The sequence below is a fragment of the Amblyraja radiata genome, unplaced genomic scaffold, assembly GCF_010909765.2.
Source record: "Amblyraja radiata isolate CabotCenter1 unplaced genomic scaffold, sAmbRad1.1.pri S109, whole genome shotgun sequence".
Lineage (NCBI taxonomy): Eukaryota > Metazoa > Chordata > Chondrichthyes > Rajiformes > Rajidae > Amblyraja > Amblyraja radiata.
The window spans coordinates 28,753-51,149 of NW_022630099.1; the positions used below are offsets into that span (position 1 = coordinate 28,753).

General features: G+C 47.2%; 1 protein-coding gene across 1 annotated transcript; it reads right to left on the reverse strand.

Moving 5' to 3' along the window:
* Positions 1-2,762: 2,762 nt before the first annotated feature.
* LOC116969122 (carcinoembryonic antigen-related cell adhesion molecule 5-like) lies at positions 2,763-21,798 on the reverse strand. The gene is made up of 8 exons (XM_033016059.1): positions 21,747-21,798; positions 20,505-20,825; positions 17,822-18,142; positions 14,347-14,616; positions 12,500-12,754; positions 11,270-11,356; positions 7,798-7,865; positions 2,763-2,810 (listed from the first exon to the last, which is right to left on the reverse strand). Exons 1-8 carry the CDS (start codon positions 21,796-21,798, stop codon positions 2,763-2,765), a joined length of 1,422 nt encoding a protein of 473 aa, XP_032871950.1.
* Positions 21,799-22,397: the final 599 nt, after the last annotated feature.

The window sequence follows — 22,397 nt, forward strand, 5'->3', positions numbered from 1 at the left end:
GGCAGAGATAGACGAATCCTTGATTAGAATGGGTGTCAACATCAAACTATAATTTAAACCTACTGGAAGAAGCAATGAATATTAAGACTGACTCACAAAAATTAATATCATATCTATATAACAGTATTTTAAATAGAGAGCTACCATCAACAGAGGCACTTAGAGAAGACTGGGAACGAGAATTCATGATAAAATTCATGAAAGAAACATGGGAAAAGTATTTGATATATATACACTAGAATAAGTGCGACCCGTTGGGTCCCATGTTCACACGGGAGAACATCTCTACTATGGGAAAAATATGTTTGGCGCAATCTTTTAGAGAATTTAATTCATTTTGTCCTCTACTTTTTCCAGGTTGCCCATTGCAACCATTTGCAGGCATTGCCTTTTTACTTCAAACAAACCATGTTTTCATTTTCAAACCTCATTAAGGGTTGTGTAGACAGTTGTGTAGACATTTGCTCAGTGTTATTCAGAGCTCAGAGAGGCGTGACCCTTGGCTTCATCCATCTTGCAGAGACTGAGTGAGGCACACCACTTGCTGGTATTATAGTCCCTCCCCCTCCCTCCAGCAGGGGCAGCAGAGAGAATGGTGATTTAAAAAAACCCATTAATATCTCTCTGATTTTTCATCGATGTGAAAAATCCTACGCACCCGTCCTTCCTCAGATTAGCAGGCCAAAAATGAAGGCTGTAGGTGGCAGCGTTCTGTCGGAAATCGCAGCACAGTCGGCCAAATGCGGTCAAGATCAGAGTTTTAGTAATATAGATTAATGTTCGATTAATTTAAGACACTTAATTCAATTAAAATTCTACATAGATTATATTATTAAAAAACTAGGCTGAATAAATGTTATCCAAATACATCTCCCATTTGTGACAAATGTCTTTCTCAAAATGCCAATATTACACAGTCTTGTGTTTCCTGTATAAAACTCCATAAATTCTGGTGCGATATTTTTGAAATATTTACAAAATTATTCAAGATAAAAATGGATCCTAACACTGAAATGATTATTCTTGGAGTAACGGGAGACGGGAACAAATTGAACACATTTGAAAATTCATTTTTTAATTATCGGTTAATAATAGCAACAAAAACTCAAACTTAAATTTTGGAAAAATACAACCATAACAACGCTGAAAATGTGGATTATATATATGCTGGACACAGCACATCTTGAAGAAATGCAACCCCTCCTAATAGATAAACCAGACCAATTCTTAACGAGTTGGTCTGCATTTATTGACTTCTTCGATTCATGTGGTGGAACAGTATCGTAAAAAGCAACTGTGTCAGGTGTGGGGGAAAGATGATCAAGAGATTAGTATACAAACGTAAAGCACACGGTCTTGGGGGTTCAGTATTGATGTGGTTAGAGAACTGGCTGGCAGACAGGAAGCAAAGAGTAGGAGTAAAGGGGTCCTTTTCACAATGGCAGGCAGTGACTAGTGGGGTACCACCAGTGATGGGACCCCAGCTATTTACAATATATATTAATGATCTGGATGAGGGAATTAAATGCAACATCTCCAAGTTTGCGGATGACACGAAGCTGGGGGGCAGTGTTAGATGTGAGGAGGTTGCTAGGAGGCTGCAAGGTGACTTAGATAGGTTGGGTGAGTGGGAAAATGCATGGCAGATGCAGTATAATGTGGATAAATGTGAGGTTATCCACTTTGGTGGCAAAAACAGGAGAGTAGACTATTAACTGAATGATGGTCGATTAGGAAAAGGGGAGATGCAACGAGACCTGGGTGTCATGGTACACCAGTCATTGAAAGTAGGCATGCAGGTGCAGCAGGCAGTGAAGAAAGCGAATGGTATGTTAGCATTCATAGCAAAATAATTTGAGTATAGGAGCAGGGAGGTTCTAGTGCAGTTGTACAGGGTCTTGGTGAGACCACACCTGGAGTATTGCGTACAGTTTTGGTCTCCTAATCTGAGAAAAGACATTCTTGCCATAGAGGGAGTACAGAGAAGGTTCGCCAGACTGATTCCTGGGATGGCAGGACTTTCATATGAAGAAAGACTGGATAGACTCGGATTGTACTCGCTAGAATTAAGAAGATTGAGGGGGGATCTTATAGGCACTTAATTTTTTTTAAGGGGTTGGACAGGCTAGATGCATGAAGATTATTCCCGATGTTGGGGAAGTCCAGAACAAGGGGCCACACACACAGTTTAAGGATAAGGGGGAAATCTTTTATGACCGAGATGAGAAAATCATTTTTTACACCGAGAGTGGTAAATCTGTGGAATTCTCTGCCACAGAAGGTAGTTGAGGTCACAGTTCATTGGCTATATTTAAGAGGGAGTTAGATGTGGCCCTTGTGGCTAAAGGGATCAGGGGGTATGGAGAGAGAAGGCAGGTACAGGATACTGAGTTGGATGATCAGCCATGATCATATCGAATGGCGAACGGTGCAGGCTCGAAGGGCCGAATGGCCTCTACTCCTGCACCTATTGTCTATGTTTCTATGTTTCTAATTCAGAGGTTTGGTGACACTCGCTTCTCTCTCATAGGTGTTAGTAACAACTCGAGCTGCCTGGCTTTGGACACGTTCGATGGAAGGAATGTTTTTATTTGTGTGTGGATCCCATGCTGCAACTGCGTAGTCCAAAGAAGTCTAACGAGGGTGAGGCAGAGATGGATAAGCCGTGATTGAATGGCGGAGTAGACTCGATGGGCCGAATGGCCTAATTCTACTCCAACAAAGTGTGAAATTGTGGTCCTTGTTGTAATTGGTGGACCCGGCTACCTCCGCAGTTCGCTGTAAACCGATCTTTCATCCATCTTCAGACCCTGTAGGAAGTGGACACATCGTTACAGACAAATATGGAGAGAGCTAGACTATGGTGCAAGGCAAACACCTTCCACCCAACCAGCCGTCACATACAACAGATAATCCCTCCGACATTTTCGCCACATACAACGGGGTCCCACCACTGGCCACATCTTCCCATCTCCTCCCCTTTCCGCAGAGACCGCTCCCTCCGTAACCCCCTCGTCAATTCGTCCCTTCCCGATTAGGTGGCCGATTAGGAAAAGGGGAGATGCAACGAGACCTGGGTGTCATGGTACACCAGTCATTGAAAGTAGGCATGCAGGTGCAGCAGGCAGTGAAGAAAGCGAATGGTATGTTAGCATTCATAGCAAAAGGATTTGAGTATAGGAGCAGGGAGGTTCTAATGCAGTTGTACAGGGTCTTGGTGAGACCACACCTGGAGTATTGCGTACAGTTTTGGTCTCCTAATCTGAGGAAAGACATTCTCGCCATAGAGGGAGTACAGAGAAGGCTCACCAGACTGATTCCTGGAATGGCAGGACTTTCATATGAAGAAAGACTGGATAGACTCATAGAAACATAGACACATAGAAAATAGGTGCAGGAGTAGAGGCCATTCGGCCCTTCGAACCTGCATCACCATTCAATATGATCATGGCTGATCATCCAACTCAGTATCCTGTACCTGCCTTCTCTCCATACCCCCTGATCCTTTTAGCCACAAGGGCCACATCTAACTCCCTCTTAAATATAGCCAATGAACTGTGGCCTCGACTACCTTCTGTGGCAGAGAATTCCACAGATTCACCACTCTCTGTGTGAAAAATGTTTTTCTCATCTCGGTCCTAAAAGATTTCCCCCTTATCCTTAAACTGTGACCCCTTGTTCTGGACATCCCCAACATCGGGAAAAATCTTCCTGCATCTAGCCTGTCCAACCCCTTAAGAATTTTGTACGTTTCTATAAGATCTCCCCTCAACCTTATAAATTCTAGCGAGTACAAGTCGAGTCTATCCAGTCTTTCTTCATATGAAAGTCCTGACATCGCAGGAATCAGTCTGGTGAACCTTCTCTGTACTCCCTCTATGGCAAGAATGTCTTTCCTCACATTAGGAGACCAACACTGTACGCAATACTCCAGGTGTGGTCTCACCAATACCCTGTACAACTGCAGTAGAACCTCCCTGCTCCTATACTCAAATCCTTTTGCTATGAATGCTGACATACCATTCGCTTTCTTCACTGCCTGCTGCACCTGCATGCCTACTTTCAATGACTGGTGTACCATGGCACCCAGGTCTCGTTGCATCTCCCTTTTCCTAATCGGCCACCATTCAGATAATAGTCTATTTTCCTGTTTTTGCCACCAAAGTGGATAACCTCACATGTATCCACATTATACTGCATCTGCCATGCATTTGCCCACTCACTCAGCCTGCGGTACCTCAAGTCAACTAGACCAGCACCAGCGCCACAACGGTGGAGTACGAGCCTCATCTGATGGTGAACGACGGTATTGCAAGCCAATTCGCCTCCAGCCGACTAGCGCCGCCACCGTGGAGTACGAGCCTCATCTGCTGGCGGCCGGCGGTACTGCAAGTCAACACATCGTCCCCACAAACACACACACACACACACACACACACACACATACACACACGCACATTGGATAGACTCGGCTTGTACTCGCTAGAATTTAGAGGATTGAGGGGGGTTCTTATAGAAACTTAGTTTTGGTCTCCTAATCTGAGGAAAGGCATTCTTACCGTAGAGGGAGTACAGAGAAGGTTCACGAGACTGATTCCTGGGATGGCAGGACTTTCATATGAAGAAAGACTGGATAGACTCGGCTTGTACTCGCTAAAATTTGGAAGATTGAGGGGGGATCTTATAGAAAGTTACAAAATTCTTAAGGGGTTGGATAGGCTAGATGCAGGAAGATTGTTCCCGATGTTGGGGAAGTCCAGAACAAGGGGCCACGCACACTGTTTAAGGATAAGGGGGAAGTCTTTTAGGACCGAGATGAGAAAAACATTTTTTTTCACACTCAGAGTGTGGTGAATCTGTGGAATTCTCTGCCACAGAAGGTAGTTGAGGCCACACAGCTCATTGGCTAAATATAAGAGGGAGTTAGATGTGGCCCTTGTGGCTAAAGGGACCAGGGGGCATGGAGAGAAGGCAGGTACAGGGTACTGAGTTGGATGATCAGCCATGATCATATTGAATGGCGGTGCAGGCTCGAAGGGCCGAATGGCCTCTACTCCTGCACCTATTGTCTATGTTTCTATGTTTCTATTGCACCTTTCTAAAGCAAGCCGTGCAGGTAAAACCAGGTGCATCCTTCAGATGTTTTATTCCCCCTTCCCAATCCCCGCCCTTCATGCTTTAACTTTTTATCTGTCACCTGCAATGTTCTATTTGCTCGTTTGAAAAGTTCTTGAAAAGTTAGTGTCAAAACTTTTTTGTGCTTTCAAAAACCTGCTCCGCACCTCGCAGAGTGGGTGAACGGTGGAGAAATCACCTTGGTGTTCAGGCAGCTGCGGGTTATAGACAATAGACAATAGGTGCAGGAGTAGAGGCTATTCGGCCCTTCCAGCCAGCACCGTCATTCAATGTGAACATGGCTGATCATCCACAATCAGTTCCCCGTTCCTGCCTTCTCCCGATATACCCTGACTCCGCTATCTTTAAGAGCCCTATCTAGCTCTATCTTGAAAGCATCAAGAGAACCGGCCTCCACCGCCCTCTGAGGCACATAATTCCACAGATTCACCACTCTCTGTGTGTGAAAAAAAATGTTTTTCTCATCTCGGTCCTAAAAGATTTCCCCCTTATCCTTAAACTGTAACCCCCTAGTTCTGGACTTCCCCAACATCGGGAACAATCTTCCTGCATCTAGCCTGTCCAACCCCTTAATAATTTTATAAGTTTCCAGAAGATCCCCCGTCAAAACCCCCGTTCAAATGGCCGACCCCTTATTCTTCAACTGTGTTTGTGGCCCCTGGTTCTGGATCCCCCCAACATCAAGAACATGTTTAAGAAGGAACTGCAGATGCTGGTATAATCGAAGGCAGACACAAAGAGCTGGAGTAACTCAGCGGGTCAGGCAGGCAGCATCTCTGTGGAGAACGTGGACAGGTGACGTTTCGGGCCCAGACCCTTCTTCAGGCCGATGATGTCTGATTACTGCGGGGAGGTTACATGGAAACAGTTTTTCCCTCGTAGACTGTTTTTTTGAGCAAGGCAGCTTTTTTTCCTGCGTGTCGGTTTCTGAACAAAATTTTCAAGGACCGCCACAAGGAACTGCAGATGCTGGTTGATGCGCAAAAGGACACAAAGTGCTGGAGTAACTCAGCGGGTCAGGCAGAATCTCTGGAGAGAAGGAATGGGTGACATTTCGGGACGAGACCTTTCTTCAGCATTTTGCGTCTATCATCGGTTTAAACCAGCATCTGCAGTTCCTTGATACACAGTTCGGATGGAACCCGGGTCTCCGGCGCTGTGTGTGAGGCAGCAACACTATCCGCTGCGCCACCGAGCCGCCTTAGACCAGGATCATTTACTTCAAAAGGAACCAACAAAAAATATGATCTTACCATATAGGTGGGGTCTCCCTCTGGCGCACGATTGATTCCCTGCAAGATTAAACACAATACCGTCTGAATTACATGCAGGAAGGAACTGCAGATGTTAGTTCAAACCGAGGCGACACCAGCAAAGAAACAGGATGAGGCCATTCAGCCCATCGAGTCTACTCTACCGTTCACTCACATAGAAACACAGAAACATAGAAAAAAAGTGCAGGAGTAGAGGGCATTCGGCGCTTCGAGCCTGCACCATTCAGCATTCAATATGATCATGGCTGTTCATCCAACTCAGTATCCTGTACCTGCCTTCTCTCCATATCCCCTGATCCCTTTAACCACAAGGGCCACATCAAACTCCCTCTTAAATATAGACAATGAACTGTGGCCTCAACTACCTTCTGTGGCAGAGAATTCCACAGATTCACCACTCTCTGTGTGTGAATTTTTTTTTTTCTCATCTCGACTTCCCCCTTATCCTTAAACTGTGTGTGTGGCCCCTTGTTCTGGACTTCCCCAACATCGGCAACAGTGTTCCTGCATCTCGCCTGTCCAACCCCTTAAGAATTGTGTAAGTTTCTATAAGATCCCCCCTCAATCTTCAAAATTCGAGCGAGTACAAGCCGAGTCTATTCAAGTTGTATGTGTGTGTTTGTGGGGGCGAAGGGTTGGCTTGCAATACCGCCGACCGCCAACAGATGAGGCTCGTACTCCACGGTCGCGGCGCTAGTCGTCGGCAAGAGGCGAATTGGCTTGTAATACTGTCGTTGACCAGCAGATGAGGCTCGTACTCCACGGTGGCGGGCCTAGTCGGCAAGATGCGAATTGGCTTGCAATACCGTCGTTCACCAGCAGATGAGGCTCGTACTCCACCGTGGTGGCGCTGTGTGCTGGTCTAGATGACTTGCAGTACCGCCGACCGCCTGCAGATGAGGCTTCTACTCCAGTGTTAGCTGTGAGGAGGATGCTAGGAGGCAGCAAGGTGACTTGGATAGGCTGGGTGAGTGGGCAAATGCATGGCAGATGCAGTATAATGTGTATAAATGTGAGGTTATCCACTTTGGTGGCAGAAACAGGAAAGTAGACCATTATCTGAATGGTGGCCGATTAGGAAAAGGGGAGATGCAACGAGACCTGGGTGTCATGGTACACCAGTGTCCCCTTGTTCTGGACTTCCCCAACATCGGGAACAATCTTCCTGCGTCTAGCCTGTCCAACCCCTTAAGAATTTTGTAAGTTTCTATAAGATCCCCCCCCAATCTCCTAAATGCTAGCGAGTACAAGCCGAGTCTATCCAGTCTTTCTTCATATGAAAGTCCTGACATCCCAGGAATCAGTCTGGTGAACCTTCGCTGTACTCCCTTCACGGCAAGAATGTCGAGAACAAAACTCATCTCATGAAAGAAAACCCGGTACCAACCTGTTCTGTATTACCCGAGAGATTTTCATAGGTTGCCAGTCCGTTCCCGGCAGCTGTGGCCGAGGTGGCTGCAGAAAAAACAACGCGTTTAGTCACGAAGTCAAGGGCACCAGAATCATTTGTCCAGCCCAAAGGAATAATATTCGGCCCATTCCCACTGTACTAGCTGCCAAGTGTCTCCAATTCACTCCCCGGTAATGGACCCATTATCCCGTGAAAACAGGACTAGCAACTGAGGTCAGATGAACGTCTAAATAACGCGGACTTCACTTTTCATCAGCTGATATTTTCATTCCCCGCTCACAGGTCAACTTGATGAGTTCCGAGGATGGGTCCCTACCCGAAGCGTCACCTATCCATGTTCTCCACAAAGATGCTGCCTGCCCCGCTGAGTTACTCCAGCACTTTGTACCTGTCCACGTTCTCCACAGAGATGCTGCATGCTGACCCGCTGAGTTACTCCAGCACTTTGTACCTGTCCACGTTCTGGACAGAGATGCTGCCTGACCCGCTGAGTTAATGCAGCACTTTGTGTCCTTTTCCGCATCAACCAGCATCTACAGTTCCTTGTGGAGGTCCTTAAAATTTTAATTGAGAAACCGACGCGCAGGAAAAAAAGCTGCCTTGCTCAGAAAAACAGTCTACGAGGGGAAAAAACAGTTTCCAAAAATTGTAACCTCCCCGCAGTAATCAGACATCATCGGTCTGAAGAAGGGTCAGGTCCCGAAACGTCACCTGTCCACGTTCTCCACAGAGATGCTGCATGTCTGACCCGCTGAGTTACTCCAGCACTTTGTACATGTCCACGTTCTCCACAGAGATGCTGCATGCCTGACCCGCTGAGTTACTCCAGCAATTCTAGTATAATTCTACCCATTCCTTGTGTTAAACTTCAACTAAACTTGAACGAGCGGCTCAGGTATTTGCGTAATATCCACCGTCTGAAATGTAAATATCTACACTGGGCGCCGGTGTGATCATCAAATCAAATCCAACTAAACAGGGATTTTCCCTCCACTCAGTGACAGGGCAGTTGGGAATCTAGAGGTCATAACTTCCTGAGTGATAGAAGCGGAATGAGGCCATTCAGCCCATCAAGTCTACTCCGCCATTCAATCACGGCTGATCTATCTCTCCCTCCCAACCCCATTCTCCTGCCTTCTCCCCATAACCATCGACACCCGCACTAATCAACAATCTATCTATTCCTTCCTTAAAAATATCCACTGACTTGTGGCCTCCACCGCCGTCTGTGGCAAATAATTCCACAGATTCACCACCCTCTGACTGAAGAAATTCCTAACACGAAGCTGGGGGGCAGTGTTAGCTGCGAGGAGGATGCTAGGAGGCTGCATGGTGACTTGGATAGGTTGGGTGAGTGGGCAAATGCATGGCAGATGCAGTATGATGTGGATAAATGTGAGGTTATCCACTTTGGTGGCAAAAACAGGAAAGTAGTCTATTATCTGAATGGTGGCCGATTAGGAAAAGGGGAGATGCAACGAGACCTGGGTGTCATGGTACACCAGTCATTGAAAGTAGGCATGCAGGTGCAGCAGGCAGTGAAGAAAGCGAATGGTATGTTAGTATTCATAGCAAAAGGATTTGAGTATTGGAGCAGGGAGGTTCTACTGCAGTTGTACAGGGTATTGGTGAGACCACACCAGGAGTATTGCGTGCAGTGTTGGTCTCCTAATCTAAGGAAATACATTCTTGCCATAAAGGGAGTACAGAGAAGGTTCACCAGACTGATTCCTGGGTTGGCAGGACTTAAGACTGGATAGACTCGGCTTGTAAACGCTGAAATTTAGAAGATTGAGGGGGATCTTATAGAAACTTACAAAATTCTAAGGGGTTGGACTGGCTAGATGCAGGAAGATTATTCCCGATGTTGGGGAAGTCCAGAATAAGGGGCCACACGCACAGTTTAAGGATAAGAGGGAAGTCTTTTAGGACCGAGATGAGAAAAATCATTTTTTTCACACACACAGAGTGATGAATCTGTGGAATTATCTGCCACAGAAGGTAGTTGAGGCCACCGTTCATTGGTTATATTTAAGAGGGAGTTAAGTGAGGCCCTTGTGGCTAAAGGGATCAGGGGATATGGAGAGAAGGCAGGTACAGGATACTGAGTTGGATGATCAGCCATGATCATATTGAATGGCGGTGCAGGCTCGAAGGGCCGAATGGCCTCTACTCCTGCACCTATTGTCTATGTTTCTATGTTCCTTCCTAAAGGAACGTCCTTTAATTCTGGGATTCACTCAGAATTCACTCACTCTGTCCACTTGGATTCCTGTTCGTTTCGTATTTTGTCCCGGGTTCGGCTTTCAGTCTATATAAATATATACAGGAAACAATGTCAATTTATAGATTAGATTACCGGTGTAACACGCCACTCTATATTGCATTATGTCAACCATTGACACAGTTTACAGAGAGAGCTCTCCAACGCCTTTGTACCCTCCCATTCCCAATCGGACCTTTCTGTCCTGGGCCTCCTCCATGACCAGAGTGAGTCCCACCGCAAATTGGAGGAGCAGCACCTCATATTCCGCTTGGGTAATTTACACCCCAGCGGTATGAACATTGACTTCTCCAATTTCAGGTAGTCCCTGCTTTCTCCTCCCTTTCCTCTCCCCTCCCCAGCTCTCCCACAGCCCACTGACTCCGCCTCTTCCTTTCTTCTCCCCCCCCCCAACCACCCCCACATCAGTCTCGTACCGAAACGTCACCCATTCCTTCGCTCCATAGATGCTGCCTCACCCGCTGAGTTTCCCCAGCATTTTTGTCCACCACGGATTTTCAGGGCAGTTTGGGAAAATTGCCCTAGCCAATATAGAAACATAGGAACTTAGACAATAGGTGCAGGAGTAGAGGCCATTCGGCCATTCGGCCATTCAGCCCTTCGAACCTGCACCGCCATTCAATATGATCATGGCTGATCATCCAACTCAGTATCCTGTACCTGCCTTCTCTCCATACCCCCTGATACCTTTAGACACAAGGGCCACATCTAACTCCCTCTTAAATATAGCCAATGAACTGTGGCCTCGACTACCTTCTGTGGCAGAGAATTCCACAGATTCACCACTCTCTCTGTGTGTGAAAAAAAATGTTTTTTCTCATCTCGGTCCTAAAAGACTTCATTCCCCCTTATCCTTTAACTGTGTGTGGTCCCTTGTTCTGGACTTCCCCAACATCGGGAACAATCTTCCTGCATCTAGCCTGTCCAACCCCTTAAGAATTTTGTAAGTTTCTATAAGATCCCCCCTCAATCTTCTAAATTCTAGCGAGTACAAGCCGAGTCTATCCAGTCTTTCTTCATATGAAAGTCCTGCCATCCCAGGAATCAGTCTGGTGAACCTTCTCTGTACTCCCTCTATGGCAAGAATGTCTTTCCTCAAAAGTCGTAGCTAAAAAATCGTTGGGAAAAGCATTTACCCGCTTGTCTTCCTGGCGATCAGCCAACCGCCGACTCCACCGATCAAACCGGCAGCAATTAAGCCGACAACGATGCCAGCGACGGCGCCAAGAGTGAGACCAGGTGTAACAGCGGCTAAAGGTAACGCAAACACAGAAATAGCATCAGAATCACCAGGTTAATTCCCGGGATGGCGGGACTGACATATGCTGAGAGAATCGAGCGGCTGGGCTTGTGCACTCTGGAGTTTAGAAGGATGAGAGGATATCTTATGGAAACATATAAGATTGTTAAGGGTTAGGACACGCTGGAGGCAGGAAACCTGTTCCCGATGTTCGGGGAGTCCAGAACCAGGGGCCACAGTTTAAGAATAAGCGGTCGGCCATTTCGAACGGAGACGAGGAAACACTTTTTTTTATCACAGAGAGTTGTGAGTCTGTGGAATTCTCTGCCACAGAAGGCAGTGGAGGCCAAATCACTGGATGTTTTTAGGAGAGAGTTAGATTTACATAGAAACATAGAAACATAGAAAATAGGTACAGGAGTAGGCCATTCGGCCCTTCGAGCCTGCACCACCATTCAATATAATCATGGCTGATCATCCAACTCAGTATCCTGTACCTGCTTTCTCTCCATACCCCCTGATCCCTTTAGCCCCAAGGGCCACATCGAACTCCCTCTTAAATATAGCCAATAGATTGTGGCCTCAACTACCTTCTGTGGCAGAGAATTCCACAGATTCACCACTCTGTGTGAAAAATGATTTTCTCATCTCGGTCCCAAAATACTTCCCTCTTATCCTTAAACTGTGACCCCTTGTTCTGGACTTCCCCAACATCGGGAATAATCTTCCTGCATCTAGCCTGTCCAGCCCCTTAAGAATTTTGTAAGTTTCTATAAGATCCCCCCTCAATCTTCTGCATTCTAGCGAGTACAAGCCGAGTCTATCCAGTCTTTCTTCATATGAAAGCCCTGACATCCCAGGAATCAGTCTGGCGAACCTTCTCTGTACTCCCTCTATGGCAAGAATGTCGTTGTACCTTCTGTGGCAGAGAATTAACTCTTATGGCTGAAGGAATCAAGGGATATGAGGGGAGAGCAGGAACGGCATACTGATCTTATATGATCGGCCATGATGAATAGTGGTGCTGGATTGAAGGGCCGAATGGCCTACTCCTGCATTCATTTTTTCCATGTTTCTATCACTCGGTGAGCCAAAGGGCCTGAATCCGCGCTGTATCTCTAAACGAGGCTGAGGGGAATGCACAGGTGATTTACCTGTCGGGGTCACCTGGAAGGCGAGACGGATGTTCCTCTTGGTGATGTAGTTAGTGACCAGACATGTGTAATTGCCTCTGTTGGCCGAGCTGACTGAATCGAAGGTGTACTCCTGTTCGGTCTGTAGCCAGCGGTTCCCCTTGAGCCATCGATATTCACCCGGTTCGGACAGGGCAAGGCAGGTCAAGGTCAGACTCGACCCTACAATCGCCACAACCGGTAATGGCGGCAGAATCCGGATATTCTCCGGCCCGTCTGTGAAAGAGAAAATAGACCAGTCGCTGAAGAAGGGTCTCGAACCGAAACTTCACCCATTCATTCTCTCCAGAGATGGTGCCTGTCCCGCTGAGTTACTCCAGCATTTTACATAGAAACATAGAAACATAGAAAATAGGTGCAGGAGTAGAGGCCATTCGGTCCTTCGAGCCTGCACCATTCGCCATTCAATAAGATCATGGCTGATCATCCAACTCAGTATCCTGTACCTGCCTTCTCTCCATACCCCCTGATCCCTTTAGTAACAAGGGCCGCATCTAACTCCCTCTTAAATATAGCCAATGAACTGGCCTCAACTACCTTCTGTGGGAGAGAATTCCACAGATTCACCACTCTCTGTGTAAAAAATGATTTTCTCATCTCGGTCCTAAAAGTCTACCCTCTTATCCTTAAACTGTGACCCCCTAGTTGTGGACTTCCCCAACATCGAAATAATCTTCCTGCATCTAACCTGTCCAACCCCTTAAGAATTTTGTAAGTTTCTATAAGATCTCCCCTCAATCTTCTGCATTCTAGCGAGTACAAGCCGAGTCTATCCAGTCTTTCTTCATATGAAAGTCATGCCATCCCAGGAATCAGTCTGGTGAACCTTCTCTGTACTCCCTCTATGGCAAGAATGTATTTCCTCAGACTAGGACACCAAAACTGTACGCAATACTCCAGGTGTGGTCTCACCAAGACCCTGTACAACTGCAGTAGAACCTCCCTGCTCCTATACTCAAATCATTTTGCTATGAGAGCTAACATACCATTCGATTTCTTCACTGCCTGCTGCACCTGCATGCCTACTTGCAATGACTGGTGTACCATGACACCCAGGTCTCGTTGCATCTCCCCTTTTCCTAATCGTCCACCATTCAGATAAGAGTCTACTTTCCTGTTCTTGCCACCAAAGTGGATAACCTCACAATGGTAAATATAAAACTGACCCTGAATCTACAGGTGTGTGTTTTCATACATTAGAGATACAGGAATACAGGTTCACCATCAAGTCCGCGGCCACCAGCGATCCCCGCACACTAATACCACTGTCCCACTTAGGAAACCTGAACAGAAACCTCTGGATACTTTGTGCCCCACCCAATGTTTCCGGGCTGTTCCCGGGGGTTGCAGGTGGTCGCCGGAGGTTGCAGGTGGTCGCCGGAGGTTGCAGGTGGTGGAAGCAGATCGAGAGACTGACAAAAACCTCCGGGAACCGCACGGAGACCTTATGTGGGGCGCAAAGTCTTCAGAGGTTTCCGTTCAGGTTTCCTAAGTGGGACATGGGCATAACTCTATCGTACACACACCAGGGACAATTTTATACATACACTAAGCCAATTAACCTACAAACCTGTACGTCTTTGGAGAACCTGCACGTCTTTGGAGTGTGGGAGGTAATCTAAGATCTCCGAGACAACCCACGCAGGTCACGGGGAGAACGTGTACAAACTCCGTACAGACAGCACCAGTGGGCGGGATCGAACCTGGGTCTCCGGCGCTGCATTCGCTGTAAGGCAGCAACTCTCCCGCTGCCGCCCTATTACTGATACTAAATGAAAACTACACACTTGGAATGCCTCTGTACTTACAGAAAACCACCAGGGAGGTCTCATCGCTGCCGTTGTTCAGTCCATTGCTTACGATGCATTTATACATCCCTGTGTCGGCCCTGTTTACTGGGTTGATGCCCAGAGTGTCTCCGGATATTTTTATCCTGTTATTCTGCCGGATGCGTTGATTGTTTAATAACCATTCCCACTTCAGTTGAGTTCCCTGGGAGCTGCAGGTCATCACGACGGAGTCTCGCTGTTCCACCAGCTCGGAATTGTTGGATCGTAGAGTGACATTCTCCACCGGTTCTGCGGACGGAATAAAGAGTTAAAACCTCATGTAGGCATAATGTTAAAAGTGCAATGTAGTTAAGATTTAGCTGAAAGCTAAATAAACATAAAAGTTTCAGTCTTTTTTAAAAGTGGTCAAAGTTGGGGCAAGTCTTAAATCTTCAGGAAGTTTATTCCAGCTATTTGTTGCATAGTAAATAAATCCTTCTTTCCCATGTTTTGTATTTACTCTGGCAATCACTAACAGATTGGTCTCAAAAGATCTTAGCGGTCTAGAAGGCTTATATAGTGGAAGCATGTCAGTGATATACTTTGGCCCTAAACCATGTAGTGATTTATAGGTGAGCAGCAGGATTTTGAAATCAATTCTCTGACATACAGGGAGCCAATGTAAGGATTTAAGAATTGGTAAAATGTGTTCAATTTTTTTGGTCTTTGTTAGAACTCTAGCAACAGCGTTCTGAACAAGCTGTAGCTGCCTGACAATTTTTTTCGGAATACCTGCAAGGAGACAGTTACAATAATCTAACCTATTAGTAATAAAGGCATGTACACGTTTTTCTAAGTCTTGAGCTGACATGAGTCCTCTTATTCTTGCTATGTTTTTGAGGTGATAGTAGGCCGATTTTGTTACTGATTTGATGTGACTGTCGAAATGTAAATCTGAATCCATAATAACCTTGAGATTTTCTGGCTTGTAGCAAGGAACTGCAGATGCAGGTTCAAATCCAAGGCAGACACAAAGTGCCGGAGTAACTCAGCCGGACAGCCGGTATCTCTGGAGAGAAGGAATGGGTGACGTCTCGAACAGATGTGGATAAATGTGAGGTTATCCACTTTGGTGGCAAAAACAGGAAGGCAGATTATTATCTGAATGGTGTCAAGTTGGGAAAAGGTGAAATACAGCGGGATCTGGGGGGTCCATGTTCATCAGTCAATGAAAGTAAGCATGCAGGTACAGCAGGTAGTGAAGAAAACCAACACGAGGAGTTGAGTATAGGAGCAAAGAGGTCCTTCTGCAGTTGTACAGGGCCCTGGTGAGACCACACCTGGTGTATTGTGTGCAGTTTTGGACTGTTGGCCTTCATAACAAGAGGAGTTGAGTATAGGAGCAAAGAGGTCCTTCTGCAGTTCTACAGGGCCCTGGTGAGACAACACCTGGAATATTGTGTGCAGTTTTGGCCTGTTGGCCTTCATAACAAGAGGAGTTGAGTATAGGAGCAAAGAGATCCTTCTGCAGTTGTACAGGGCCCTGGTGAGACCACACCTGGAGTATTGTATGCAGTTTTGGTCTCCTAATTTGAGGAAGGACATTCTTGCTATTGAGGGAGCCCAGCGTAAGTTTACAAGGTTAATTCCCGGGATGACGGGACTGTCATATGCTGAGAGAATGGAGCGGATGGGCTTGTACACTCTGGAGTTTAGAAGGATGAGAGGGTATCTGATTGAAAAATATAAGATTATTAAATGTTTGGACACGCTAGAGGCAGGAAACATGTTCCCGATGTTGGGAGTGTCCAGAACCAGGGGCCACACACACAGTTTAATAATAATCCTAACCATTTAGAACGGAGACGAGGAAACAATATTTCTCGCAGAGAGTGGTGAGTCTGTGGAATTCTCTGCCTCAGGTGGAGGTCGGTTCTCTGGATGCTTTCCAGAGAGAGCTAGACAGGGCTCTTAAAGATAGCGGAGTCAGTGGATATGGGGAGAAGGCAGGAACGAGGTACTGATTGTGGATGATCAGCCATGATCACATTGAATGGCAGTGCTGGCTCGAAGGGCCGACTCCTGCACCTATTGTCTATTGATCATCAAAAATCAGTACCCCGTTCCTGATTTTCCCCATATCCCTCGATTCCGTTAGCCCTAAGAACCACATCTAACTCTCGCTTGAAAACATCCAGTGAATTCGCCTCCACTGCCTTCTGTGGCAGATAATTCCACAGATTCACAACTCTCTGGATGAAAATATTTTTCCGTATCTCAGTCCTAAATGGCCGACCCCTCATTCGTAAACCGAGCGCTGATAGATCTGCCACGGTTGCATGGCGGAATCGACGGAATGGGCCGAATGGCCTACTTCTGCAGCAATTTCTTGCAGTCTAAGTTGGGCCATAGGGCTTGTTTACCAGATGTATGACTTTGCCGCTCATGGTCGGGGCAGGTCTTTGGCAATTTCCTGTTTCTGCTGCCTGTTCTGTGTTGTTCCCCTTTCCATGGACCCCCCCCCCCCCCACACATGACTTCCTCTTATTTTGTTTTTACATCAGAAAATAGCTCCCCTACTATTTGGAAGAACAGTCCTGAACTGCTATCCACCTCATTGGTGACCATTGGACTATCCTTGATTGGACTTCGCTGGCTTGACCTTGCACTAAACGTTATTCCCTTATCATATATATGTACACCGTGGACGGCTCGATTGTAATCATGTATAGTCTTCCCGCTGACTGGTTATCACGCAACAAAAGCTTTTCACTGTACCTCGCTACACGGGACAACAAACTAAACAGAATTGAACTGAATCAGGTTCTTGAACACGGCACAATACCAACTAAACTCGGATCTACGAACTGTTTCAGTGCACACTCGGGATTTGGTGCTTTGCTTAGCTTTACATAGAAACATAGACACATAGAAAATAGGAGCAGGAGTAGAGGCTATTCGGCCTTCGAGCCTGCACCGCCATTCAATATGATCATGGCTGATCATCCAACTCAGTATCCCGTACCTGCCTTCTCTCCATACCAACTGATCCGCTTAGCCACAAGGGCCACATCTCACTCCCTCTTAAATATAGCCAATGAACTAGCCTCAACTACCTTCTGTGACAAAGAGTTCCAGAGATTTACCACTCTCTGTGTGTGAAAAAAATGTCCTAAATGACTTCCCCCTTATCCTTAAACTGCGACCCCTTGTCCTGGACTTCCCCAACATCGGGTACAATCTTCCTGCATCTAGCCTGTCCAACCCCTTAAGAATTTTGTAAATTTCTATAAGACCCCACCTCAATCTCATAATTCTAGCGAGTACAAGCCTAGTCTATCCAGTCTTTCTTCATATGAAAGTCCTGACACCCCAGGAATCGGTCTGGTGAACCTTCTCTGTACTCCCTCTATGGCAAGAATGTCTTTCCTCAGATTTGTAGACCTATACTGTACGCAATACTCCAGGTGTAATTCAAGAGATAATGATTGAACAAGATGGAAGTCAAACTCACCGAGTGCGTGCAGTGTGATGGTCGCTGTGTCTTGAGCGGCGCCGCCAACTGCATTGAGTATCACTGTGTAATCCCCGTTGTCCAACTCGTTCACCGAACTCAGCATCAGAGACCCGCTGTTCAAGTTTAAATCCACCCGTGACCTGTACTCAGGAAGGATCGCCGCGTTTGTTCCGATCCACGAGACGATCTTTTTCGGTTTGAAAACCCAGTATCCACCGGAGATAGCACTTGACCGCCGCACCGTGAACTCCGCGTCTCCCCCGATGCGGACATATAAGTCGCTCTGTGCCGCCTCGACGGTGAATCCCTGCGACCCGCCTGAGGATGAGAGACGCGCATGAGAGCGGGGGAAAGTTCACAAGTGATAGGAGCAGAATTAGTCCATTCGGCCAATCAGTGCCACCCCGCCATAACCTGCCTCCTAATCCTATTCTCCTGCCATCTCATCATAACATAGTAACAGAGAAACATAGAACATAGGTGCAGGGGTAGAGGCCATTCGGCCCTTCGAGCCTGCACCGCCATTCAATATGATCATGGCTGATCATTCAACTTAGTATCCTGTACCTGCCTTCTCTCCATAACCCCTGATCCCTTTAGCCACAAGGGCCACATCTTAAATATAGCCAATGAACTGTGTGGCTTCAACTACCTTCTGTGGCAGAGAATTCCAGAGATTCACCACTCTCTGTGTAAAAAATCCCTGACACCCGCACTAATCAAGAACTTGTCAATCACTGCCTTAAATATATCCACTGACTTGTGGCCTCCACCGCCGTCTGTGGCAAAGAATCCCCAACATCGGGAACAATCTTCCTGCATCTCCTTCCTAAACGAACGTCCTTTTAATTCCGAGGCTGCGCCCTCTGGTCTTAGACTCCCTCCACGAAGTGGAAACATCCTCTCCACATCCACTCTTATCCCGGCCCGTGTGTACACACTTGTTTGAATTTAATTCTGCCGTTTCCCGCGACCCGCTCGGCGGCACAAACTACCGCGGTGTCGGTCTGACAGAGCGACGCTCACCCGTGGATATGGCCAACCCGAGGCAAAAGGCTAGCGCGGTCAGCGGCGGCAGCGCCATCCCGTGCGGGCAGCGTCCGTCTCGGCGACTCTCTCTCTCTCTCTCTCTCACTCTCTCTCTCTCTCTCTCTCTCTCTCTCTCTCGCCTCTCTCTCTCTCTCTCTCATCTCTCTCTTCGCTCTCTCCTCTCCTCTCTCTCCTCTCTCTCTCCTCACATCACTCACTCACTCACCACTCACTCACTCACTCACTCACTCACGCACTCACTCACTCACTCACTCACTCACTCACTCACTCACTCACTCACTCACTCACTCACTCACTCACTCACTCACTCACTCACTCACTCACTCACTCACTCACTCACTCACTCACTCACTCACTCACGCACACACACACACTGAGCCGCGCTTCCTGCTTTCAGCTTCAGCTGACTGGAGTCCAGTCAAAGGCGGCGCCGCGGATTATTGGACCCGTTACTGACCGCTAACTCCCTCCTTCTCCACCCCTCCCTCCTCCCCACTTCAAGCGAACGGCTTTAATGGCAGAAGAGGGGATACCTTAAAAGGAGACTTAAGAGGCTTGTTTGCTAGTTGTGTGACTTGGCCGCTCATGGTCGGCGGAGGTATTTGGCAATTTCCTGTTTCGGCCATAATATTCTGTGTTGTTCCTCTTTCCATGGAAGCCGCCCCCCCCCCCACCCCACACACACACACATATATTTACTGATTTCCTTTTGTTTTTACATGACAAGATATCTCTTCCACTATTCAGTCCTGAACAACTATCTCCCTCATCGGTGACCATCGGACTTTGCTGGCGATACCTTCAATTCCCTTATCCTGTATCTGTACACTGTCAACGGCTCGATTGTAATGAATGATGTATGAATACGTTTATTGTCATTGCACAATACAGTGCAACGAAATTCCATTACATCTCCTCCGGTTAAAAATAAATACAAACACGACAACCATTAACACATATGTACACTTATTAGCAAAACAATAAATAAATACTTTAAAAGAATGTAAAATAATTTAGCTGCATTCCTCGAAATTACATTTTGCTTCCCCAGTGTTCTCTGTTGGAATTAAGCTCTTTTATCGCACATGGGTAGAAACTATTTTTTAGTCTACCGGTGCGAGCCTTCAGAGACCTGAATCGCCTCCCAGAGGGTAGCAACGCAAAAAGGTGGTTGGCAGGGTGGGATATGTCCTGCTTGATATTTGTGGCCCGGCGCATGCATCGGGCCTTGTATATGTCATCCAGTGAGGGCAGTTGAGCGTTTGTAATGCTCTGCGCAGTTTTTATAATTCCCTGCAGCGCCCTCCTCTCAGCCACAGTACAGCTAGCAAACCACACCAGGTTTCCATAGGTGAGGATACTTTCCACGGCGCATCGGTAGAAGGACAACAGCAGCGGCTGTGAGACCTTTGTTCTCCGCAGAGACCTCAGGAAATACAGCCGCTGATGAGACGTCTTCACGAGAGTGACGGTGTTCATTTGCCATTTGAGGTCCTGGGAGATGTTTATTCCCAGGAACTTAAAGCCAGTGATTCTCGCAATTTCGCGCACATGTTCCATTCACCGCAAGAATGAAATGGCAATAATAATTCGAGAGTTAATGATTGAACAAGATGGAAGTCAAACTCACCGACTGGGCGCAGTGTGATGGTCGCTGAGGCTTGAGCGGCGCCGCCAACTGCAGTGAGTGACACTGTGTAAATCCCGTTGTCCGACTGGTTCACGGACCTCAGCATCAGCGACCCGCTGTTGGAGTTTAAATCCACCCGTGACGTGTACTCAGGATGGATCACCAGTGCTGTTCCGAGCCACTGGACGATTCTTTTCGATTTGAAATACCAGGTTCCGTTTTCGATAGCATTAGACGGCCGGACCGTGAACACCGCGTCTCCCCCGATGGGAACATATAAGTCGCTCTGTGCCGCCTTGACGGTGAATCCCTGCAACCCGCCTGAGGATGAGAAACGCGCATGAGAGCGGGGGAAAGTTCACAAGTGATAGGAGCAAAATTAGGCCATTCGGCCCGTCAGTACTACCCCGCCATAACCTGCCTCCTAATCATATTCTCCTGCCTTCTCCCCATTACATAGAAACAGAGAAACATAGAAAATAGGCGCAGGAGTAGAGGCCATTCGGCCCTTCGAGCCTGCACCGCCATTCAATGTGATCATGGCTGATCATCCAACTCAGTATCCTGTACCTGCCTTCTCTCCATAACCCCTGATCCCTTTAGCCTCAAGGGCCACATCTAACTCCCTCTTAAATATAGCCAATGAACTGTGTGGCCTCAACTACCTTCTATGGCAGAGAGATCCACAGATTCTGTGTGAAAAAAAATGTTTTTCTCATCTCGGTCCTAAAAGATTTCCCTCTTATCTTTAAATTGTGTGACCCCTTGTTCTGGACTACCCCAACATCGGGAACAATCTTCCTGCATCTAGCCTGACAACCCCTTAAGAATTTTGAAAGTTTTCTATAAGACCCCCCCTCAATCTTCTAAATTCTAGCGAGTACAAGCCGAGTCTATCCAGTCTTTCTTCATATGAAAGTCCTGACATCCCAGGAATCAGTCTGGTGAACCTTCTCTGTACTCCCCCTTATCCTTAAACTGTGTGTGTGGCCCCTTGTTCTGGACTTCCCCAACATCGGGAACAATCTTCCTGCATCTCCTTCCTTAAAGAACGTCATTTTAATTCCGAGGCTGTGGCCTCTGGTCCTAGACTCCCCCCACGAAGTGGAAACATCCTATCCACATCCACTCTTATCCCGGCCCGTGTGTGTACACACTTGTTTGAATTTAATTCTGCCGATCCCCGCGACCCGCTCGGCGACACAAACCACCGCGGTGTCGGTCTGACAGAGCGACTCTCACCCGTGGATATGACGAGGCAAAAGGCGAGCGCGGTCAGCGGCGGCAGCGCCATCCCGAGCGGGCAGCGTCCGTCTCGGTAACTCTCACTCACTCACTCACACACTGAGCCGCGCTTCCTGCTTTCAGCTTCAGCTGACTGGAGTCCAGTCAAAGGCGGCGCCGCGGATGATTGGACCCGTTACTGACCGCTAATTTCCTACTTCTCCCCCTCTCCTCCCCACGGCTTTAATGTCAGAAGAGCGGACACCTTAAAAGGAGATTTAAGAGGCTTGTTTTTCAGTTGTGTGGCTTGGCTCATAGACGACTCAGGTGTTGGGTTGGGCAATTTCCTGTTTCTGCCTTAATGTTGTTCCTCTTTCCATGGCCCCCCCCCCCCCCCACACACACACACATATTTACTGACTTAGAAACATAGAAAATAGGTGCAGGAGGAGAGGCCATTCGGCCCTTCGAGCCTGCACCATTCGCCATTCAATATGATCATGGCTAATCATCCAACTCAGTATCATATACCTGCCTTCTCTCCATACCCCCTGATCCCTTTAGTCACAAGGGCCACATCTAACTCCCTCTTAAATATAGCCAATGAACTGTGTGGCCTCAACTACCTTCTGTGGCAGTGAATTCCACAGATCCACCACTCTCTGTGTG

Coding starts and splice junctions, on each gene's coding strand:
- LOC116969122 (XM_033016059.1), bottom strand. CDS start 21,798: ATGGCGCTGCCGCCGCTGACCGCGCTCGCCTTTTGCCTCGTCATATCC. Junction 18,143..20,504: donor CATCACACTGCGCCCAGTCG/GTGAGTTTGACT, acceptor TCTCATCCTCAG/GCGGGTCGCAGGGATTCACC. Junction 2,811..7,797: donor TCTCGGGTAATACAGAACAG/GTTGGTACCGGG, acceptor CACTTCCTACAG/GGTCTGAAGATGGATGAAAG.